Raw genomic sequence first — 20954 nt, 5'->3', positions numbered from 1 at the left:
CTATCATAAGAACCTTACTATAAATTTAATATATTTAAAAGATAAATTCTTGTATCCACATAATGTTTTGAATGTTTGTTTTGTGCTATTTTAAAAGTATTTGTCCTTTTTGATGTATCTTGAATAAACAGTAGCAAATCTACTCTTATCCCAAGCCTCAATCTGGGTTACTCTTCTACCATTACTGTATTAGTAAAGTATGATAGTGAATTAATTCATACTTCTTCAACTGGCTCCAGCAATGCTACTCCCTGATCATCAATGTAGTTCACAGCATCACATTTTATAAGAACCCTATAGTGTCAGAACAGTAACTTGTGGGCAACTTCAGCCTTCCCCAGGAAGGAGTGGAATTAATGGGTGTGTCCTCTCTAGTTATTATTATGGATGTGTAAAAGAATCCTAGCAAATTGCTTCTATCTTTTGAACATTTTTTGTATTTCTGTGTATACAATTCAGAACACTTACTGCCATCTCATGGTTTGTTGTTGTTGTTGTATGCCTTCAAGTTGTTTCTGACTTATGGTGATCCTAAGACGACTCTATTATAGGGGTTTCTTGGCAAGTTTCTTCAGAGGGGAAGAAACTATTTCACCTTGATAAAAGTTTGCCATTCTCTCAGGCTGAGTGTGACTTGCGCAAGGTCAACTAGAGGGTTTCCATGGCTCAATTGGGATTCAAACCATGGTCTCCCAGTGCCCTAGTCTAACGCTCAAACCATTACAGCACGCTAGTGTCTTTAGTTAAAATGAAAAACCTCCACTGAACACAGTGGTATATACTTCTGAATCAACACATTTCAGATTGTGCTGTGATATGCAGCCGCAGTAGAAAAGCTATTCATTTTCTAATAGGTGCACCACTGGTTCTGCTAAGCCTGATTTTTCAGACAGAAACACTAATTACACAAGTATAAACAAACTATGTGACAGCTGATTTAAGAGTAACATACATAAAAGTTTTATTGTAAATTATATTAATACATGTTGAAGTACTCTGAAAACTATTTCCAAAGAAATGTAATTTAGGATCTTTCCCCTTCAACATAAGCATTTTAATTATAGTACAGAACAAGGTTAAGTAAGTGGTCAGTATTTTTCTTTGAAATTCTGCAAAAACTGGATCCTTCCTTGAGCAGGTTTGATTTCAGCTAGTAAATTAATGTGTTGATAAGGCAGAACTAAGGAGCAATTTACTTTTAGAATAAGCAAGGTGTCAGTGTTCCAAAAACCACACAGAATGTCGTTCATTATTCTGAGAAAACCCAGCCGCTCTGTACATTCTCTATCCCTTGACAACTATTACCAGCAGAAGCAGTCTACTATGGCAGTTCCCTTCAGAGATACAGTTGTGACTTTTAATCTAAAACTGCACAAGCAATCTTTGTGCTTGCCCTCCTTCAACCATCACAGTATAAAAATGAGGATCAAGGAAAGGATCACTGTGATAGGAAAGATCCTGAGTAGGAAGATGCACAAAATACTTAAGTATCCAATGGAATCTACTGAAGAAACTGGAGACATGTCTCAAAATGCTCAAAAGATGGTCATTCTATTAGTGTAAAAACGACAAGAACAAAAAGCTCAGTACGTTTCAGTTTGTGTGTACTCTTATGGTCTTCCACATGGACTATTAGAAACAAAGTTCAGAAATCTCTGGATCAGGAATTCTCAAATCATTTACTAGACAAGTAAAAACATAGAGCAAAGGCTGAAGGTTATTCTAAATAGCTTCACATGAAGGCCTCATGAATATATACAGACAAAATACACCAGACTAATAAAACGACTATGTTTTAAGTATCCTGAGATGTATCTACAGTTTCTTTTGGGGAGCACAAAATACATACCAGCAACCTATTAAGCTCAACATAGTTGGCAGGAAAAATTCAATTTGATCATCACAGCATGAACAATTTAACTGCAAGCAGTTAACATACCTGAACACTGCCAAATGTTTTTTGATTTTCCTAAACAGGTTCTTCTGGTGTTTATGCTTTAAAACCAACCTGTTTAGACAAGGAAGACTGGCTCTATATCAAGATTATCACTCGTCTTGGACACTTCATTGGAAACACAAGGAATACAATGTAGCGTACATGTGTTCATATTCCAGGCTGGCAGGAAGGATAAAAGCTTTAGCCTGAGAGCTAAGGCCCTAAATTATGCACACATTGTGACTAAGAATTGTAATATTTCTCTCCTGCAGATTCTGAGATGCCTTTCGGGCTGTTTTGATGTAGATATCATTTGTGGCAAGAGATAACTACATCAGAGCAATTTAAGTCAGAAACTGGATTTAAGTGTGTTTTTCATGATCAATGACATGTAATGATATTGCTTGCTATTTAATTTGAATAAAAATCTTAAATGTCACTTTCAAGTCTGTATCAATAAGCCTCTCACAATTTGAGTAAGTAATGCAAAACAAATTTGCTAGAAGGCAAGAAATTGAGCCTTCAGCTGTTTTCTATGAAGCAGCAAGGATTAAAAAGCTCCAGAGACTACATGGTTAGACAAGTATCATTGCTCTCAATCCTCTTCCAAATATCCCTTTCAGGTTGAAGAATGGCGCACTGCACTTTGTGGAATTAACATCTATTTTAATCAGGAAGCCACCGAAGTCCTTCAAATGTAAAAAGGCCTACAGTTATTAAGAAATAAAATCTAAGATAGCAGGCAATAGTAGAGGAGGGATAAATGGGCTTTCTTCAGCATTTTACAGTGCAACTCTTAGCATATATACTCAGAAGTAAATTTCTGTGTTTAATGAGACTTACTTCCAAAGGATTTTGTACAGGACTGCAGCCTTAGCCTGATTTAAAATAGCAAAAATGAGTTGTGCCCAGAGTCCAGCTTATCCCTGAGCTTGTGCATATACTGCTTCATCTCTTCCTTTCCTCATACTTGATGAAGGATGCAGAACAGATAACAAGATACAGCAATGCCAGCCAACCACACTGCTTAATGGCTAGCTCACTACAAAAATAAACCTCTAGCCAAATCAAAACCTAACTACCACAAATCTCTTTAAAATGTGCTTCTTTGAATAAGCTATTTTCTAATGGTAGATCACACTGAGCTTATTTTCCTAGACTGTCAAAATCCAGCTTTTAAAAAACTTCCTGGAAATTCACTGCACCATCTTGTGCATTTTATTTATGACATCCATGGACTCTTAACAGGGCAGAATGGAAATCAAATCAGCTTCCAAGAGAGAGGATTTTCCCAGAATATTCATGTCTGTTTCTGAAAATAGATATTATGGTATACTCTGTGGAGTTGGGGGGGGGTTGGAGGGGGAGAGAAAAGGATTGTTTGGTACAGGACTCTTATACAAGGACAGGGCAGCCAATATGACTGCATGACAAAGTGAAAACATCACATACATTTTTTTCTTTAAATATAGGTTTCCTTTAGAGTAATAAATATTTTTCTTATTTATCTTATTATAGAGCAGCAACATCTGAGAGGGAATCAAGAAAAGAACTTTGGACTAAAGACCCCTAATTAAATAACCCTAGAGAATTAGGATTCCTAACTCATTATTTACAACTTCTTAGTGAAATCATCTCCAAATGCCACACATTTTGTCTGTGCCCTTGGGGAAGTATTATATTGACATACACTTGTGTTGGCAGGTAATATACAGAAAGCATTTCTTTCTGTTTTTGTGGATTGCTTTCCAACCGTACATCACACTGGTCCATCACTTACTGCTTCCGACATACATGTATGCAAAATTGTATTTGCCTTGTTTAGAGCACTAAAGGTAAACATTTGTTCCTTGCCCTAATGCCTTAATTGTACTTGTTGAAGACAGGCTGATTCTGCTAAGCTGGTGTTTGAACCCATTCTAGCAGAATCTGTCCAATCCTCAAGACAGTTAGGTTCAGTCAGAGTATATTCTGCCTGGTGGTAATGCAATGCAAATGAAAATAATGCCCTTTAGAAAGCAGATCTTATAACCTAGTTGATGCAGGAAGCAGCTCTGGAACGTCTTGAATCAGACCAGAGAATGGAAAAAAGGGCCTTGATCTTCTTTTCCTAATGCATTGTATTACATACTGTATAAACTTGAAACTGAGAGGAAAGAAATCCATCCCCATTCCAAGGTCAAGTTCAAAGACATATAATTGTTTCTCCATCTGATGGATCAAAGCAATCAGTGCCTAGTAAATGGGCTGACAGGGCATCACAAGACATTGAGAGAAGAAGGAGGCACAATTTATGGGCTTCCTTTTCCAAGGTGTCCAAGAGGAAGTTTGGTGCTGTTGTTGTAGAAGAGGCTCAACTTTACTGTAAAGTCTCTACAAAGGCATCAAATTCTTTGACATTTTTCTCATGGACTGCCAGTTTCTCTGGAAGTGAGTCCTGTGAAGAGAAGCGAACAATTTTTTAAAAAACGAACAGCTACATCAGCCAGATCTGAAGGCAGCTTTGAATAAACAGATGGATTCAGTGCACTGTTTTTATCTAATTTGTGCAATACTCAACATTCAGATCTCTCAACCCATCTCCACAACTCTTGCATGAGCAAAATGCTCTAGCCAGAAACTATCATTGGGCCAAGGTTTGTTCTACGGGCAGGGAGTACAATAGTGAATGAAAAAGAGAAACATGTGCATATGAATTATGGAATTTATTGGAAGAGCTACAGCACAGTTTTGCATGCACACAACTGTAAAGAAAAGGATACTGTCACTTGATAATGGTGGGTTACAGAGGGCCGCTTTGAGGCGGTCTGCTGCCGCCGCCTGCTCCGTGAGGGAGCCGCAGCAGCCACACCGCAGAGCTTCTTCCTGCGGCGCTCTTATGACGCCGCGAGGCGCCAATGGCGCACTCGCGACGTCATAACCGCTGCGCGACGTGCAGATGCACAGCGTCCGCTACGTCAATATGGCGGCCCCCATGTGGAAGGGGCGCTGCCATATTGTACGTATTCCATACGTACTAGGGTTAGGGGGGTGCGGAAGCACCGCCCCTTTCTAACCCTAATACGTATGGAATACGTATTTTTTGGCGGTGTGTAACCCACCAATATGTTTTTTTAAAATCTAGATTACTGCAGGTATTACTATGAACCCTATTCTGATGCTGACATAACTTTTGACTCTTTTCACTTGACTGAAATCTAACATTAAAGTGGCTGTAGTGTAGACAGATTTTTGCATTGTTACTGAGAAGCAACACAAGTTAGCAATTACAAGATCTGTTTCATCTGTTTTCATACCACCCATAAAAAAATGAGATTTGAACTGAAAGCTTCCTGGTTCAAAGCTCAATCTGTCCATGATACTACCACAGTTCTCTAACATACACCATAGTAGCTACAGTATTTTAATATGCCCTCTTAAATGAGGCTTGTTCAGGTAAGGTGTGGATAGATGCATGGTAAGAATCAGTGGCCCCCTACATGCTGAAAATCCATTTTCACATACCAGATCTTCTGCCATGGATTGAGCCCCAATATCAATGGAAAGGCTGCTGAGCTGAGGAGGATTCTGAAACTCACGATAAAATGTCCCCAAGTCCATTGGGAGGATGTCATCTTTAGAAAATGCTGGTTTCTAGCATTAAGATACAGACAACAGTCACCTCAACATAGGTGAGGCTGTGCAACATTCTTGAACAATTGTCATCACTATGTGTTACACAGTCCTGCTCTGATGATAGGTAGTATAGAAATGCTTTAAATAAAAGGAAACAAACAAACCACCAGTCATTGGAGAAATATATTATCCATTAGCAACACCTGTCATAGTTTGATCTGGTGATCCCATAATATGCAGCATATAAGTGAACATAAAAGTTTAATTTTTGTCTCATCAGATCTGGTACTCTGGGTACTTTCTGAAGTGTATGCACATTGTTGTTGCAGAGCACTTTTTAGATACAGCTCTTTGCTTATGTCATACTGACACTTGAGTGATCACTGCTTGAAATTAATTTGGAGTGACAGTCTGTGAAAGATCAAATTTTCAGGCAGAAGGCTAAACACAAAGGCCTTTGAGTTATAATACTATTATCACAACAGTTTCTGATCCCTTAAAAGTCTTGTTGCTCTTGAGTACCTGATGTTTTCTAGTGCCATGAAAGAGGCCCAATCTTTCTGTCTTTTTTGGGCTATGTCAGTACATTTCAGGGTTTTTTTTAAAAAGGAATATTTAGAGGCATTGGGTCCATACTGGTTCTTTGAAGACTTTTTTGTTCAAGGAATTTCATCAATTTGTATTGTTTGATTCCACTTTAGACACTGGTGATTTAGTAGAAATACTTCTATGAAAATACACAGGCCAATGCAGACTTACAAAATCTACCATAACAAAATCGTCATGGATGTTTCCACTGCTGCTATTACTGGAGCCCACTGAATGTAGACTGCCCTGGAGAGGAGACTCAGTTTCTGGAGAGCCAGGAGGATTCACCTGTTGAAAAGATCCAGGTGTCAGACAATAGACCCAAATGCTGGCATATGAAAGCTAAATGGGTGGGAGAAGCTTCCTTTCAGTTAGAAAACCCAGGTATGCTAATGCATGAATTAGGGCATGCAGGGCTAGATAGAGAGAGCAAGATTGGAAAGCATTCTACATTCTTACCATGGGGTCATTATCTTCCAGCTCAATGTTCTTGGGAGCAAACATAGCGAAAGGAATGTCCAAACTGGCCATGGTCACCTAGAAGTACAAAAGACAAAAATCCCAAAGGACTCAGTTATAAAGCTGTTCTTTCTACCCAGTTTGCCACATGCCACTGAAAACATGGACAGATAGGAGCACTGCAAATTGTCAACTCCTCAAGTACTAAGATTATAGAAATATATACACTGCAGTGAAGTTATGATGACACAGCCTATTGCTTCTAACTCCCATGTCAAATAACAAGAAAGTTTTTGTGCTTTGAGCAAATAGCACCCAATGAAGCTACAGCAAAGCAAGGAGCTTAAATTACCTGATTGATGGGCTTATTGACAAAGGCTCCCACCTTCCGGACAAAGATGGTCTCCAAGAGGTCATGAGGAGATCCACTCTTTCCTTCACTACTATTAGATACCGTTTCTGTGTCCTCACTGAGAAATGAGAGAAAGAGAAAGAGATAGTATTTTGGCTCTGCACTAGCAACAGGATGAAATTGTCTTCCATGAGTGAATCACCATCACCATCAATCATGATGCAACAACAACAAATAGATTTCTATCCCATGTTTTCATTGGAGGCACACAAGTCAGCTTACAACATTTTTATAGTGTACCATGAGAGCAAGAAAGCCTCTCTAGGAGTCTTTTTATGGTTGAGAAGATGAGTAAAATTCCTAAATAAAGATAAATTGAAGTTGGCTTAAAAATGTTTTCCAGTATCATTTGAATCTTCATTCCATGAAATTTTATCCTCAAAGGTGGTACATTAATAATGATCATAAACAAAAAATAAAATGAGTTGCAGGCAAGACTTATGGTTTATTTCCATCAAATATGATAAGCCATTTGCACAGACAGATTTGTAAATTGTATTTGTTCATGCCATACAAAAGCAACAATTACCACCTTAGTTTTTAAAAAGCATACAGGAAATGTTTAAACTTTAGGAATAACTGAAAAGTACTAACATCAAGGAACATGAAGACTAGGCAGACAGCTTTTGTATTATTTGTTTCAGTTCCTGAGTGGATAAGTGAACTTCAGAGTCTTTGACAAGCACCCTCCTCATGCCAACATTTGAGAAGGTAACCTCAAAATATGAGGTGAACTTCCTAAGGTGGTGCAGGTAATTGCCTATTAAACCCCTAGGATCGCCAACTTTTCCTCCCCCCACCCCTTCCCCCATCTACTTTTTTCTGCTTCTTAGGTAGGGGTTACAGATCTTGCCAGAGTTAGTAAATTGTCAAAGTAGATAAAGAATTCTAAACCATTTTCCTCTGATACTTGGGAAGTCTACAGCACTTTGTCTAAATTTGGGAAGGCTTGTTATGAAAGATGCCAAGATGCTCATAAGAGACTGGCAATTAACCTGCCATATGAATATAGATGTAATTAAGAGAGATGTAGTTAAGCAAAAGACTTTAAGAAACCAAAGCGTTCAGAAAAATCCAAAGCATAAAATAAAATTTCATACATGATGGCCAAAACAGGCAGATACAGAATCTTACCAAATACACAACCATTATGTTTCTGGCTGGTACCAAAATTGGTGGCCTTTCTCCAAACACCACGACAATACCAAACTTTTTGATCAGGGATGGGAATCAGGTAGCCCTTCAGATGTTGCTGAACTGCAAGTCCCATCAGCCATAGCCAGCATAGCCAATAGTAAGATGAGGGGAAGCTGCAGTTTAGCATCTGGATGGGTGAAAACCTCCCACCCTTGCTTTAGATACTGCAGCATCAACAAGTTTTTAAATGAGTGATGAAACATTGACAGATGAAATAAAATGTGGACTTAATGTTGTCTGTATGTACAGATGTATTTTACTGCAAACAGGTTGAATCAAATAATTTTACTTAAACAATTGCCATACCCTCCCATCTTTCTATAAGGGTCCTACCAAAAATAAATGTAGTAGAAGACTCCCTTGTACAGAATGCGTACCTGCTGGATGGAGTAACAGCAGAATAGTGGCCTCCATCCAAAGGAGTGCATGTTACCATTCTTTCATGATCAGCCTGAGTTCCATGCATTGGTTGACTAGGAATTAAGGGCACTCCTCCATCTTTCCCTGGAACAACCAACTGGAAAGGAAAAGAATAGTCAGTTAACAAATGTTCAGTCTAGTTGAAAAAAAGACTACATTAAAAGTAAGAGCTGGGCTACCCAAAATGTAATAACCATATGTTTGCTAAAAATTTGACATCTTTCTACCAATCTCAATCACACTTATCATAAATTAAAAGAAATTAGAAGCATATGAAAGAGCTGGAAATTGACAACAGAACATTGGACAAAAGTGCCATATTCCACTGCAATACCCTCAAATTTAATTAGTCTGTTGACAGACAGCTTGAAACATCTTATCAGGCAGAGCAAATCTGCTCCTTACAAAATTAGCATAATATAATTCAGGTCTATCTGCCTTGGTTTTAATTTATTTAGAGTTATATTCTGCCTCATCATCACAGGCAAATAAACAGTGCAGATGTGAAATCGAAGGCTTTCATGGCCTGCAACCATAGTTTTTTGTGGGTTTTTCGGGCTATGAGGCTGTGTTCTAAAAGAGTTTATTCCTGATGTTTCACCAGCAGCTGTGGCTAGCATCCTCAGAGAATGCTGTCATAGAAGAGAGTGGAGTATATATACTGTTGGTTGGGAGGAAGCAATTCTGCACTGTTTATAGTCTTTTATGGTTTTTTCGGGCTATGAGGCCATGTTCTAGAAGAGTTTGTTCCTGTGACTGCCTTTCTCAGAGAATGCTGGCATGGAAGAGAGTGGGGTATATATACTATTGGTTGAGAGGAAGTGATTTACATGTTAATTTGTGCATTGTTATGTTGTTGAATGGCAAGGCCTCAGGTTAATGATCCATTGTCTGCTGTGAAACCCCCCTCACCCTGGGTGGTTTTCATTTGCATTTACTAGGTCTTGATTTTGGTGTTTTCCATGACAGGTAGCCAAACTTCGTTTACTTGAAGGGTTTCTTCTTTCCTGTTGAAGTTGTCCAGATTTCAATGGCTTCCCTGCGCATTCTGACCTGATCATTGTTGGCATGGTCCAGAATTTCAGTGTTTTCAAATAGCATTTTATGCCCAGGATGGTTTATAACATGTTCTGCTACTGCTGATTTTTCTGGCTGACCCAGTCTGCATTGTCTCTCATGTTTGAACACTGCGTTTGGTGGTCACTAGGTAGACTCGTCTGCAGCTGCACAGTATCTGGTAAACTCCTGCGGTTATGAGAGGGTCTCTCCTGTCCTTCGCTGAGCACAGCAATTGCTGGATTTTCTTGGTTGGTTTGTAGACCATTTGGAGGTTGTGTTTCCTCACCAGCTTCTCTATTCTTGTCTGTGACTCCTTTGATGTATGGTAAAAAAATACCTTCCCTTTGGGTGGTTGTTCGTCTTCACTTCTCTGGGTTTTTCTGAGTCTGGCAGCCCGTCTGATGTCTGAGCTGGAATAACCATTAGCCTGTAGAGCCCAGTCTAGGTGCTTCAATTCATCTTCCAGAAAATGGTGTTCACAGATATTTTCTGCCTGGTCTACCAGTGTTTTTACTATGCTTCTTTTTTGTCCTGCGTGATCGTTACAGTTCTTGTGTAGGTATCTGTCCATGTGTGTAGGTTTTCTGTATACTGTATTCCAATGGTTGGGCCGCACAGTATGCAGAAAACCTACACACACGGACAGATACCTACACAAGAACTCAAACCATCACCCAGAACAAAAAAAGTATGATAAAAACAGGACAACAGAACAATACATAGATTATTGTAAATTAGAAAAACACCCAGACTGTAGTGAAAATAAGATTAAAATGCATACTACTTCTGTATTCTTAATCTCTGTTTAATATCCAAACCACCTTGGATTCCATCCTGGGAGACATGCAGGATATAAATCCATTCAATCAATTAATTCCAGGCCACCAAAATTAGCAAGGAAATCTCACAGCACTTCCATAAGATGTTCAGTTTTGGGGGGAAGTATTCAAGTTCTGTAATTGTAAGAGGTCTACTGAGAATGCATTTCTATACCCAAATTAACTGGAGGAAGCACACAGATGCAATTGACTAGGATGTGCCAATACTATGATAGAATGAGAGAACATTAGAAATACTCACTCTTACAAGTGCTATTAAATGCATTTCAATAAATACGGACTCCATTTATTTATCTAACTAATCCCATTAAGATCTCAAAGGGCAGTGTGAAATTAGCATTCTTTGGCTTTTGCTAGCATAATGATATTTCTAGCTGTTATCCTGGGTTATTTGCCAGTGTGATATAAATGAATACAGACGTATGTCAAGATTTAAAAGGAACAGTGTTAGCTATGTCCCAGACATACTTAGTGGCCTTCAGCCTCCAAGAATACCTGCTGAGGATGTGCAGCACTCAAGCCGCCAGCAAAGACCACTGGATAGCCCAAGTCAGCTGATCCAACTCCCAAGGCTGCAGGCTGATAAGAAAGACGAGAGCTGGAGAGCTAAGAAATGAGAGGGGGGAAGGGAAAGGGAGAGAAAAGGGAAAACCCCACATAGTCTGAATAATTTTTAGAATTTTTGGACAAGGCCAGGAAAAGAACTTGGGTTTGTAGTTCAAAATAATAGTCTCGAACTCTCATTGTCTAACATGCACACTTCTCATACATATAGCACAGCATGCTAAATGCATTTGTGCTGAAGAACCAAACTAGAGTTCAAAATTACTAATGGTCAATTCTCAAAACACAGTTTTGCTTAAAATAGCATGTATATGTGAATTATAGAAATGCCTTAAATATAAGCTCAAAGAAAACATGGAGTAGGCTACAGTTCACTCATAACATGCTGGACAAGGAAGCCTTCACTTAAGAACTACAATAGCCTGTTGTGTTGCTGACTGTTGTGTCTTATTAGGGGTTTAATTATTGAAAAAATATTGTGATCAACTGCATAATCTTCATTGTCTCCAACTAAGGATGGTCAAACCTGAGCATAAAATCATGGTTACAGGACCAGAGATTTGCTCAACAGGCATTTTGTAGCCTTCAGTGTGGAAGTCTAGCTCAGAGCCAAAATCAACTGTTGAGGAGTTTGTTCCCAATAATTAATACTTTGATAAGAGCTTAACAACCCTAAGTATAGCTAAAGGACATAAATGGTATTCCATTAGATCAAGTCTCCCTTTCACATGGTGACTGCAGGAATGGGCAAATGGATTGGGATTTCTTGGAACATCTCTCTACAATTTGAAGCAGACCTGTAACGTTTAAGGCATCCAATAATTTAAAAGCAGCAACAATAAAAAATCTCTCCTAAAAATTCCTGCCCTAAATCTAGTGGCTGAAATTAGGAAAGGTTAAAAAAAAAACAAGAAAATATTTGGATATGAAATGAGTTGTGAGACAGCACCAGTTCTAGAACTGAAAAGTAAATTCCAAAGCTGAGCTCCCTAGCACCTCCCTATCATTTCTACATTCACTGTCACCTCAATTCTAGGTTCCTTTTCCTGAGCTGTATTTGGTTTTTGGCTCTAGTATTCCAGTGGAAAACAAAGTACATTGTAAAGGCCTAGTGTCTGCCCTGCCTTACTGATGTATGAATAGCTAAGGAAAATTTATCTCTCAGATGTTTGCAGCAATCAAACTACTACTAAAATAGGACTAAGAAACTTATGGTTCTCCAGATCCTGGGTGACAATTCTCATTATCTTGTCACTGGCCTGTTGAGTGGGGATGATGGGAGTAGGAATCCAACAATTCCAGAAGGATACTCCTGAACACTGTTTACCAAAGCATCAGATTGCATTGTAGGAAAAATCCGCCTAGTAACTAAGGTAAATAGGAAAAGGCATTTGCCACTGAAGGGCAACAAAATTCTCTTGACTGCTTGTTTTCCAGACCTTCTAGATTTTCCTAAATGTCAGGGACTCTGTTTTTAAAAAGCTATTCTCCTTCCTTCCAAGAATGCCAAGAATCCACCAATTCCATTTAAACGTTCCTCAATGAGTTTATCCTGCTAAATACTTCTCACACATCCAGCCATAATTACTATTACTTAGATCGGAGTAATAAACTGGATTCCAAACAACATCAACATGTACCAAAATGTTCTTAAGCTCCCCCTCCACACTGTAGCCTTTGCACTATCCAACAAAGCATTCATAGAAAGGGGGAGGGGGGAGATTTTGGAATTAGCTTTTGACAGAAAGCAAGGAACTGTAATGAGAACAGAAAACTAAGGAAGGGCTGTGATCAATGGACAATTATATGAATGTTTTAAATGATAATGAAAACAAGTATATCCATGTGTTGGGAACGCCTGAATTTCAGGCTATGCAAAAGAGAACACTTTAAAGGCCGATCAGTACATGAATGAGAGGTGTCTGCAAATGATGGTAAGAAGAATGTGTGTGAATGCATTCCTTCAATTTGCTTGTCAATTAATGACAACCCTATGTAGGGTTTTCTTAAGCAAGGAATCCTCAGAGGTGGTTTTGCCAGTTCCTGCCTCTCAAAGATAGCCTATAGCACTTGGTATTCACTGCCAGCCTCCTATCCAAGTTTAGTTTCCAGGATCAAATGGGATCTGGTGCCTTTAGTGTATTTACAGTATTTAGAGGAGGAGCTAGAATGACTGCACACCAAGTCACAGAAGGTTCAATAAAGCCCTGTTTAACTTATCTCTGTGTTTACATTCCAGAGCTTATGATTCCTTATCTGAAACATTGGAGGAAAGCTTAGTGGGAATATGAGAGGCCTGGCTAAACCACCCATTTCAGCAACGAGCCTTTCCACTGTTCACAAGCACACATACACTCAGGTGTACATGTGGCTAGGAAAAGGGGACATAATATTTCTATTGAGTATTGTGGGAATCTTCCATGTGTGCTCACTTGTATCCAAAAGTTTACTGGATTCTAGAATGACAAATGGAGTGCTTGGAAGTGAGAAGATAGGTAACAATAAAAATGGAGGCATTTTGTGTAACACGTTTGTGCTAGTAGCTCCCCTGAAAATAGTCTGCTTGCTAGGAAAACAAAAATACCAATTTCCTTCTGTCAAATAATAGAATATGAAATCTGATAAAGGCAAGCTTTCCTAAGTAGCATTCCCATTGTCAAGTAACTGGATGAATAGGGCTGTACAATCTGCCCAAGCGCATAAGCTGAAATTCTAATACAGTAGTCTAAATGAGATAGTAAATACTTCTACAGTAGCAGGGAAAACCAGAAATAGACCTCTCAACATGTTTGAGGTAAAAATATTATCTACACTTTGACTAGAAAAAGGAACCATTACAATTTCAGAAAAAGTTCATCTTTCGTAATGAAACAGGACACCTCTAAATGTTTGCCTGGACCTTTTTAACGTATCTCCATTACAAATGCTAATCTATAAATTTCCTGTTCTGTGTGAAAACAACAAATGTGATAAACTTCACAAACAATGTTTTTGCTTCATTTTCTTACTTAAATAGATCTTAAGTGGACCAAATCCAAAAACCTGCTTTGTTTTGGGGATAATTTCAAAGCAACATTATTTACTGCTTCCTGCAAATATACCTGTGATATATACCTCCAAGCCTGAAATGTCTTTTAAGGTCACATTCTTCTACAATTAACTCACTTGATGTGAAAAGGCCAGCCCCATCACAGGGCCCTTCAAGGTGTCCATCACCACAAGAGGAGAGCTCTGAACATGTGCTTTAGTGACAGTAAACACATACTATACAAAAACAAAGACACAAAAGAAAACACGAAAGGAAGAGAAAGAAAGAACTTCAGAAAGGAAACACTGAAAGGATTTGGATGAACTAAATACTGGTGAGGAATCCTGTGGCCAGAGCTACTGGAAACATCAATGTGTGTCCAGTGTATTACATAATTGCAAGTACATTGCACAACTGATAAATTATTTAAAATGTCAAAGAAATTCTTGTGTCCTAGTTATAAAGTGGAGTCTCAAGAATGCTCTCAAATTTATACAAACTGGGATTAAACAATAGGTTCTGGCCAGGATCTGATAGTCTACTTCCGCAGGACCCTGCTACTTATGCTAGAATCAGCAAGCCCCTTCCTCTCTGCCTGCAAAATCTTTTTTACAGGCCAAGAAAATGCTTTGGAGCAATCTTGGAACAATATGGAGGACTGTGGCAGCAGTATATCAATAGATTTTGGCCTGTCTGTACTAACTACTGTTCTTTCCATCCTGCCTAAGATTAAGATATGACCACCACATCTTTGCATAACCAACATATCTTTGAAAGTTCTTCATGTCGTCTCCTCCCTCCAACAGTGTCTATTTGCATTTCTCATAGAGCAGATTCAGAAGTTTGTTTGCAGATTAGGACGGCCTTGTTGAATTGGGTTTAAAGATAACTCTTATTTCTACACCTGTTACACATTTATAAGACTTTCACATCTGTTCAGAATTTAGCAAGACCACTAGCTTGAGTATGAAATTAGTTTTTAAAAGTTCAGAGCAGACAAACTTACCTATTCTTAAATATTTAAAAATGGAAAATTGTTAAAAGTTAGAAATGGAAATTATCTGATCTATAGCTGGTCCCCAAGACCAATTCAAATCCTAATATGTACTCTGCTCTCAAACAGCTGAGAGTGGTATCAAATCACTTCTGGTGTTGAGATATATGTGGAAATAAATTTAAGCCTATACAGTAAACAGAGATTAAATTCACCACCTAAATTTTCAGTAATCTTTATATTTACATATGTCCTGTACAGCCAAAAAAAAAAAACAAAAAACAAAAACAAAAACAAAACAAACAAACAAAAAACAAAAAAACTTGGTTGTCAATAAACTGAAGTGTTTATTGCTGACAAAACATGATTGTACAACACATTCTCAAAAAGCAGTACACTGGGTAAAATCTGGAATTGCCTTCTTAAAGTAACTTACCTGGGATGGTGGAGAAGTAGAAAAAGAAGTAGTACATGCTTCTTGGGAATCTTCCACAGAAGGGTATGCAACTACATTTTCCTCACCAGTTCTGAAACAAATGGATGAGATAAATTTCACAATGGCGATGTTCAATAAAACAAAGATCTGAAAAGTACAAACTGAGACAGACAATGCAGAGAGGAACCAAAATGTGGAGTGGAGTTGAAAGGAGATTATGAAGGATGCTCTTATTCTTTCCTTATAAGGGCAAAAGGAAACACTACTAGGGTAGATCAAGTATTTTTGGAAAGGCTTTTTTTGGGGGTGGGGGAGACAACTCTTTATAAATCTGTTTTAAACCACTAGCTGTAAAGATATACAAAATATAATTTCAAAAATTGTCACAAAATCTAGTTCTGAGCACACTGCCACAGCTTTTGGGATGACGATCAAAACGTTAAGGAAAGAAAATTCACTTCAGCTCCCAACCACTACTAAAAAAAATGTTACACATGGGAAATTCTTAATCATTTCTGCTTCTCACACTGACATTTGAGCATGCAAATACTAAAATGGATCTTTGCAAGAAACTTGTGTTAGCTTTTTCTTGTAAGACATTTGGCACAGCAACAGTACAGCCTGGGAGAATATGAACAAGGCATAGGAGACTTCATACTAAACCCTGTGTGAACTGGAGTGAATCTGAAACTTTTAAGAATTCAGCAGGCCATATTTCATCTACTCACTCCTTGAAGAATAGAAACTGCAGGCCTTTTCTATGTACACTATGGCCTGTTACAGACAGCCAAAATAAAGCTGCTTCGAGTCACAGTGGAGGTATGGTGTTTCAATTGATGCACGCGTCCTAAGAGTCCAGAAGTAGCACCAAAGCCACACTCCAGACTGGAGCGTGGCTTTGGTGTGGCTTTCTGGACTCTTAAGATGCATGCATCATTGAAAACACCATACCTCCACTGTGACTCGAAGCAGCTTTATTTTGGCTGTCTGTCCTAAGAGTCCAGAAGTCACACCAAAGCCACGCTCCAAGCTGGAGTGTGGCTTTGGTGTGGCTTCTGGACTCTTAGGACGCATGCACATTGAATCATTGAAACTGTGACTCGAACGCAGCTTTATTTTGGCTGTCTGTAACAGGCCTATGATTAAAACAATGAACAGGACTCGCATCCTTTTCTCCACCCAGCAGTGCATGCTGTAAGGCTCTATACTTGGGATAAACTGCTGTGTCTATTATCTGCAAACTCCTGTTTCCTCCCTTGTAATTGCAGGGGTGCATGGGTGAGGAGCTGGGGTAGGGACGGTCCACAAGGATCAATGATAATCCCCATGATAGGTGGGTCCTCTCAAACTGCCTGCAATGCAACAAGCACACGGTGTTATTCATAAGACTGTTTTCCTTTCTCTGTTGCAACCCAAGTTCTGGCAGCTCTTCGGTCAGTTGGTTGGGAGGAGAGCAACACCACAATTCAACCCTGCACACTCCACACATAGATAAGGGATTTGACTATTCAGGAGTAAAATGTAGAGCTACTAAATAATCTCACTCTGCAATCCACGCACCTCAGGACTATGGATTTAAGAAGTGGAGAGCACCCTGAAACAGCAGTTTAGTTTTGCAGATGATATCCTCACCTGGTAGACAGAAAGCTAAGTTGCTTCTATAAGCACGGAACAAGTGATGGTGCCCAATAGAGTACCACTGTCCCAACACGGACTGTTCTGAACTTCCATGGAAGCACAAGAGAAATGATTAAAGTCAGAAGTCAGAAGTACTGTCACCTCCATATTCAAGGCTAATTTGCCTACTTCCTTGCCTTTGGATGATTGTTTCTATAAAAAACATTCTCATTTATTCTCCTAACTACCATAGAGAAAAATCATAGAGTTGGAAGAGACTGCATGGGCATCCAGTCCAAACCCCTGACAGCAGGAAATCACAATCAAAAAGCATTCCCGACAGATGGCCATCTAGCCTCTGCCTTAAAGACCTCCAAGGAAGGAGACTCTACACACTCCGAGAGGAGGTGTTCCACTGTCGAAACAGCCCTTACTGTCAGGAAAGTCTTCTAATATTGAGTTTAATCTCTTTTCCTGTAGCTTGCATTCATTGTTCCGGATCCTGTTCTCATGGAGAACGCAGAAAAACAAGATTGCCCTTCCTCTATATGAACATTCCTTTCAAAATATTTAAAACAGGGCTATCATATCACTCTTAAACCTTCTTTCTCAGGCTAAAACAATCCCCCCAGCCTCCCACGAGTCGTCTCATAGGGCATGGTTCCAGACCTTTTCACCACTTTAGTCGCCCTCCTCTGGAAACACACTTTCAGTTTTCTCAATGTCCTTTTTGAATTGTGGCGCCCAACAGAAAACTGGATAACAATATTCCAGGTGAGGTTGACCAGACAGAATATACGTGGCACTATTACTTCCCCTGATTAGACACTATACTTTTATTGATGCAGCCTAAAAATTGCATTCGCTTTTTTAGCTCTGCATCGCACGTTCAACTCCATGTTAAACTTTGTGGTCAGTGAATAAACAATGGGCCCCGACAGAGCCCTGGGATTCCACTGGTCACTTTCTCTCCAGGATGAAAAAGTGCCATTGTTGCGTTATCATTACGTTCTACCTCTATTCGCACAGCTTATTGATAACTTGAAAGTGTAGCTTCGCTCCTACCGCAAGGCTACCGCCGGCTCCAAGACACACCCGCGCTCCTCCAACGCCTCCCTTCTCCCGCTCGCTTCGCACCCAGCTCGTTCTGTATTTCTTAAACAATTCAATATTCCTAATGAACGCGGGCCTGGGGGTCACTTGGAGGACTGATATGTGGGGGCCTCTGGATCTTACTCAACGAGGGATAACTTCTGCTCCTTTTGCTTTAAACTTACCGAGCCGGTCACCGCGAGCTTGCCTCAAAGACAGCAGCCTCCCCTTACAGGCGTACAGACCGATCGCCAACCACCGGAAGTCGAAAAGTGCCATTGTTGCCACCCTTGAGGTTCGGACGGTCAACCAATTACAAATCCATGATACCAGTTACTTGTCTAGCCCACATTTTACAAGCTTGTTTGCAAGAAATGTTCAGGGAAAGCTTGTCAAAGCCTTAAATGAAATCAAGAATATACTCTATCCACAGCATTACCCTTTATCCACACCAAGCTCGTAATTTTATCAAAAAAAATCCATTTTCTCCATACTTTTTTCTCTGAAACCAATTTCCTTTTTTATATCTTCCTTCTAGCTTTCACCGACCCTCTTTAATTGATCTTCTCCAGAACTCTTTCCTATTTTTTGTCTTTTTTTTTTGATCTTGTTCTTTTTTTTTTTCATTTTTTTTTTTTTTTTTTTTTTTCTTTTTTCAAACTTTTTTCATTTTTATTATTCATTTTTTTCTTCAATTTTTTCACAGATTTTTTAATATTTAAATTTTTTCCTATTTTTTGTAAGACTAATACTACCTGGACGATAATTGTTGGACATCTTTTTTTCCCCCCCTTTTGAAGTCCTCTAGTCTGCTGGGACTTCTACTGTTCTCTAGGATGTTTTTCAACGATTATTGCCAATGTCTCCGATATATATTCCATTTGCCAGTTCTTTATTACTACCCTTGGATGGAGTTCATTCTTGTCCTGATTCTTAAATTCATTTAGATTAAACAAGTTATTCTGTACTATCTCATTATTACTTATTCTGTTCTGCTGAACATTCTCTATATCTTTTTCTGCTTCCATTATCCCTCAGTTGAACACCCTTTTCCTTTTCTGAGAAGACTGAGGAAAGAAAGGTGTTGATAATTCTGCCTTTCTCTGTCTTCTGTTAGCATTTTGCCATCTTCTCCACACCTTGCACCTTTCATTCCTTCTTCCTCCTTTTGCTTGCGGACATATCCAAAAAAATCCCTTTTTATTCTTTAACTTCTTAGCAACGCTGAGTTCATCTGCGCTTTAGCCTTTTCTGAACTTACCCCCTACACAGCCTCATATTCTTTAATTCACTTTTTTGTGATTTCCTTCTTTTTCCATTTTCTTTTATACATATTCCGTTTTCAATACTTAGCTCAGTTGAACGTTCATTCGATTCTCCATCCTGGTTTTGAGACACTCTCCGTTTTTCTTTCTCACGGAACTTGTTTGAAATTGTGCCTTCAGTCTATCTCCTTTTGAGAAACACTCCCATCCGTTCCTGAACTCCTTCCCTTTTAGATTTGACCATGGGGAATTCACCCTCAATACTTTCTCTTAAAGTATTACTACATTCCCACTCTCCTAAAGTTCTAGAATTCGTGTTTGACTATGCCTGGCTTTTTCCTTTCCATTGTATATACCAAACACTCCAGAGAAAAGAACATGGTCACTTTCCACCTCAATGATTCCCACCACTTGCACCCCCCTTAACCAAGTCATCCTTGGTTAGGATCATATCTAAAATAGCTGACCCATTTGTTGCTCTCCACCTTTGGACCACTGAAAATTGTCTTCCAGGCAAGGAGGACATTTGCTAGAATGTTGACGGATTTTGCTGAGTTGACTTCACAGCAAATATACAGGTATAGTTGAAGTCGAACACCCTACATAACCCCCATCAAAAATATATACACTCTCTCTTTTCTGACTTTAGTCATCTGTTCTAGAAAAATCTCATCCAATTCCTCAGTAAAACTACTTGTCTGTCTAACATCACCACTAACATCCTTTGTAACCATAGATATAATAACATGATCTCTGACATATCCCTGACCTTAGGCCTTACGTTTCCTAAAACTCACTGACAACACATCAGTTTTACTGTGTATTGCAGTGGTTTAACTAATCTACGTAGTTCTTCATTTCTCCCTTCTATATTCAAATTATTCCTACTTTTAAAATATTATATGATGCCATATGTCAAGGACATAAATGATTAAGGGACAGATAGGAGAGGGAGTTAGTCTAGTGAACGTATGTATGTGAGGTGGCTGAGAGGGAGTTTTCTTATTATTACTAAGAAATATAATGAAATTGAAATATACTTGGGATATGGATGAATTGATGTGTCTACTGATGAATGCATGCATGTGAAAACATGATTTTGTTATAAAAATTGTAAATAAAAACTAACAAACAAACAGGTGCATATGCCCAACCATACCTTCGCCAAGCCACCGAAGCTGAATTCTCGAAGTCATATCCTGCATAAACGGGAAGAGAGGGTACACCATCAATGTGGTCTTTTTTGTAGTATAAAGCCAGGCACAAAGTCTTCAAGGAAACGTCCAAGATATATAAATCACTACATATAACATTATAATAAACCCTACTGATTCAACTTTTCCAGTGTATAAAGTTTATTTATAACCTTAATACTTTTGATATCGCCATGATCAGCCTGTTTACACAAGGGACACCAGGGCTGAGGACTTCCA

General features: G+C 38.9%; 2 protein-coding genes across 6 annotated transcripts in view; one reads left to right on the top strand and one right to left on the bottom strand.

Moving 5' to 3' along the window:
* The window catches only part of CKAP5 (cytoskeleton associated protein 5), a 537335-nt gene that overhangs the window by 215985 nt on the left and 300396 nt on the right, over window positions 1-20954 (top strand). The window lies entirely within an intron of this gene.
* The window catches only part of ATG13 (autophagy related 13), a 44082-nt gene continuing 24064 nt past the window's right edge, over window positions 937-20954 (bottom strand). The window contains 11 exon segments of the mRNA XM_042446972.1: window positions 937-4373; window positions 5441-5569; window positions 6311-6427; window positions 6599-6676; window positions 6951-7068; window positions 8585-8724; window positions 11021-11131; window positions 15548-15641; window positions 16807-16899; window positions 17180-17271; window positions 20118-20151. Coding sequence (XP_042302906.1) covers window positions 4296-4373; window positions 5441-5569; window positions 6311-6427; window positions 6599-6676; window positions 6951-7068; window positions 8585-8724; window positions 11021-11131; window positions 15548-15641; window positions 16807-16899; window positions 17180-17271; window positions 20118-20151 — 1084 coding nt within the window. The 3' untranslated portion in view covers window positions 937-4295.

Source organism: Sceloporus undulatus, chromosome 1, assembly GCF_019175285.1.
Source record: "Sceloporus undulatus isolate JIND9_A2432 ecotype Alabama chromosome 1, SceUnd_v1.1, whole genome shotgun sequence".
In the NCBI taxonomy this organism is placed as follows: domain Eukaryota; kingdom Metazoa; phylum Chordata; class Lepidosauria; order Squamata; family Phrynosomatidae; genus Sceloporus; species Sceloporus undulatus.
Note: the sequence above shows the minus strand (reverse complement) of the source record. Positions and strands in the feature narration are given on the sequence as shown.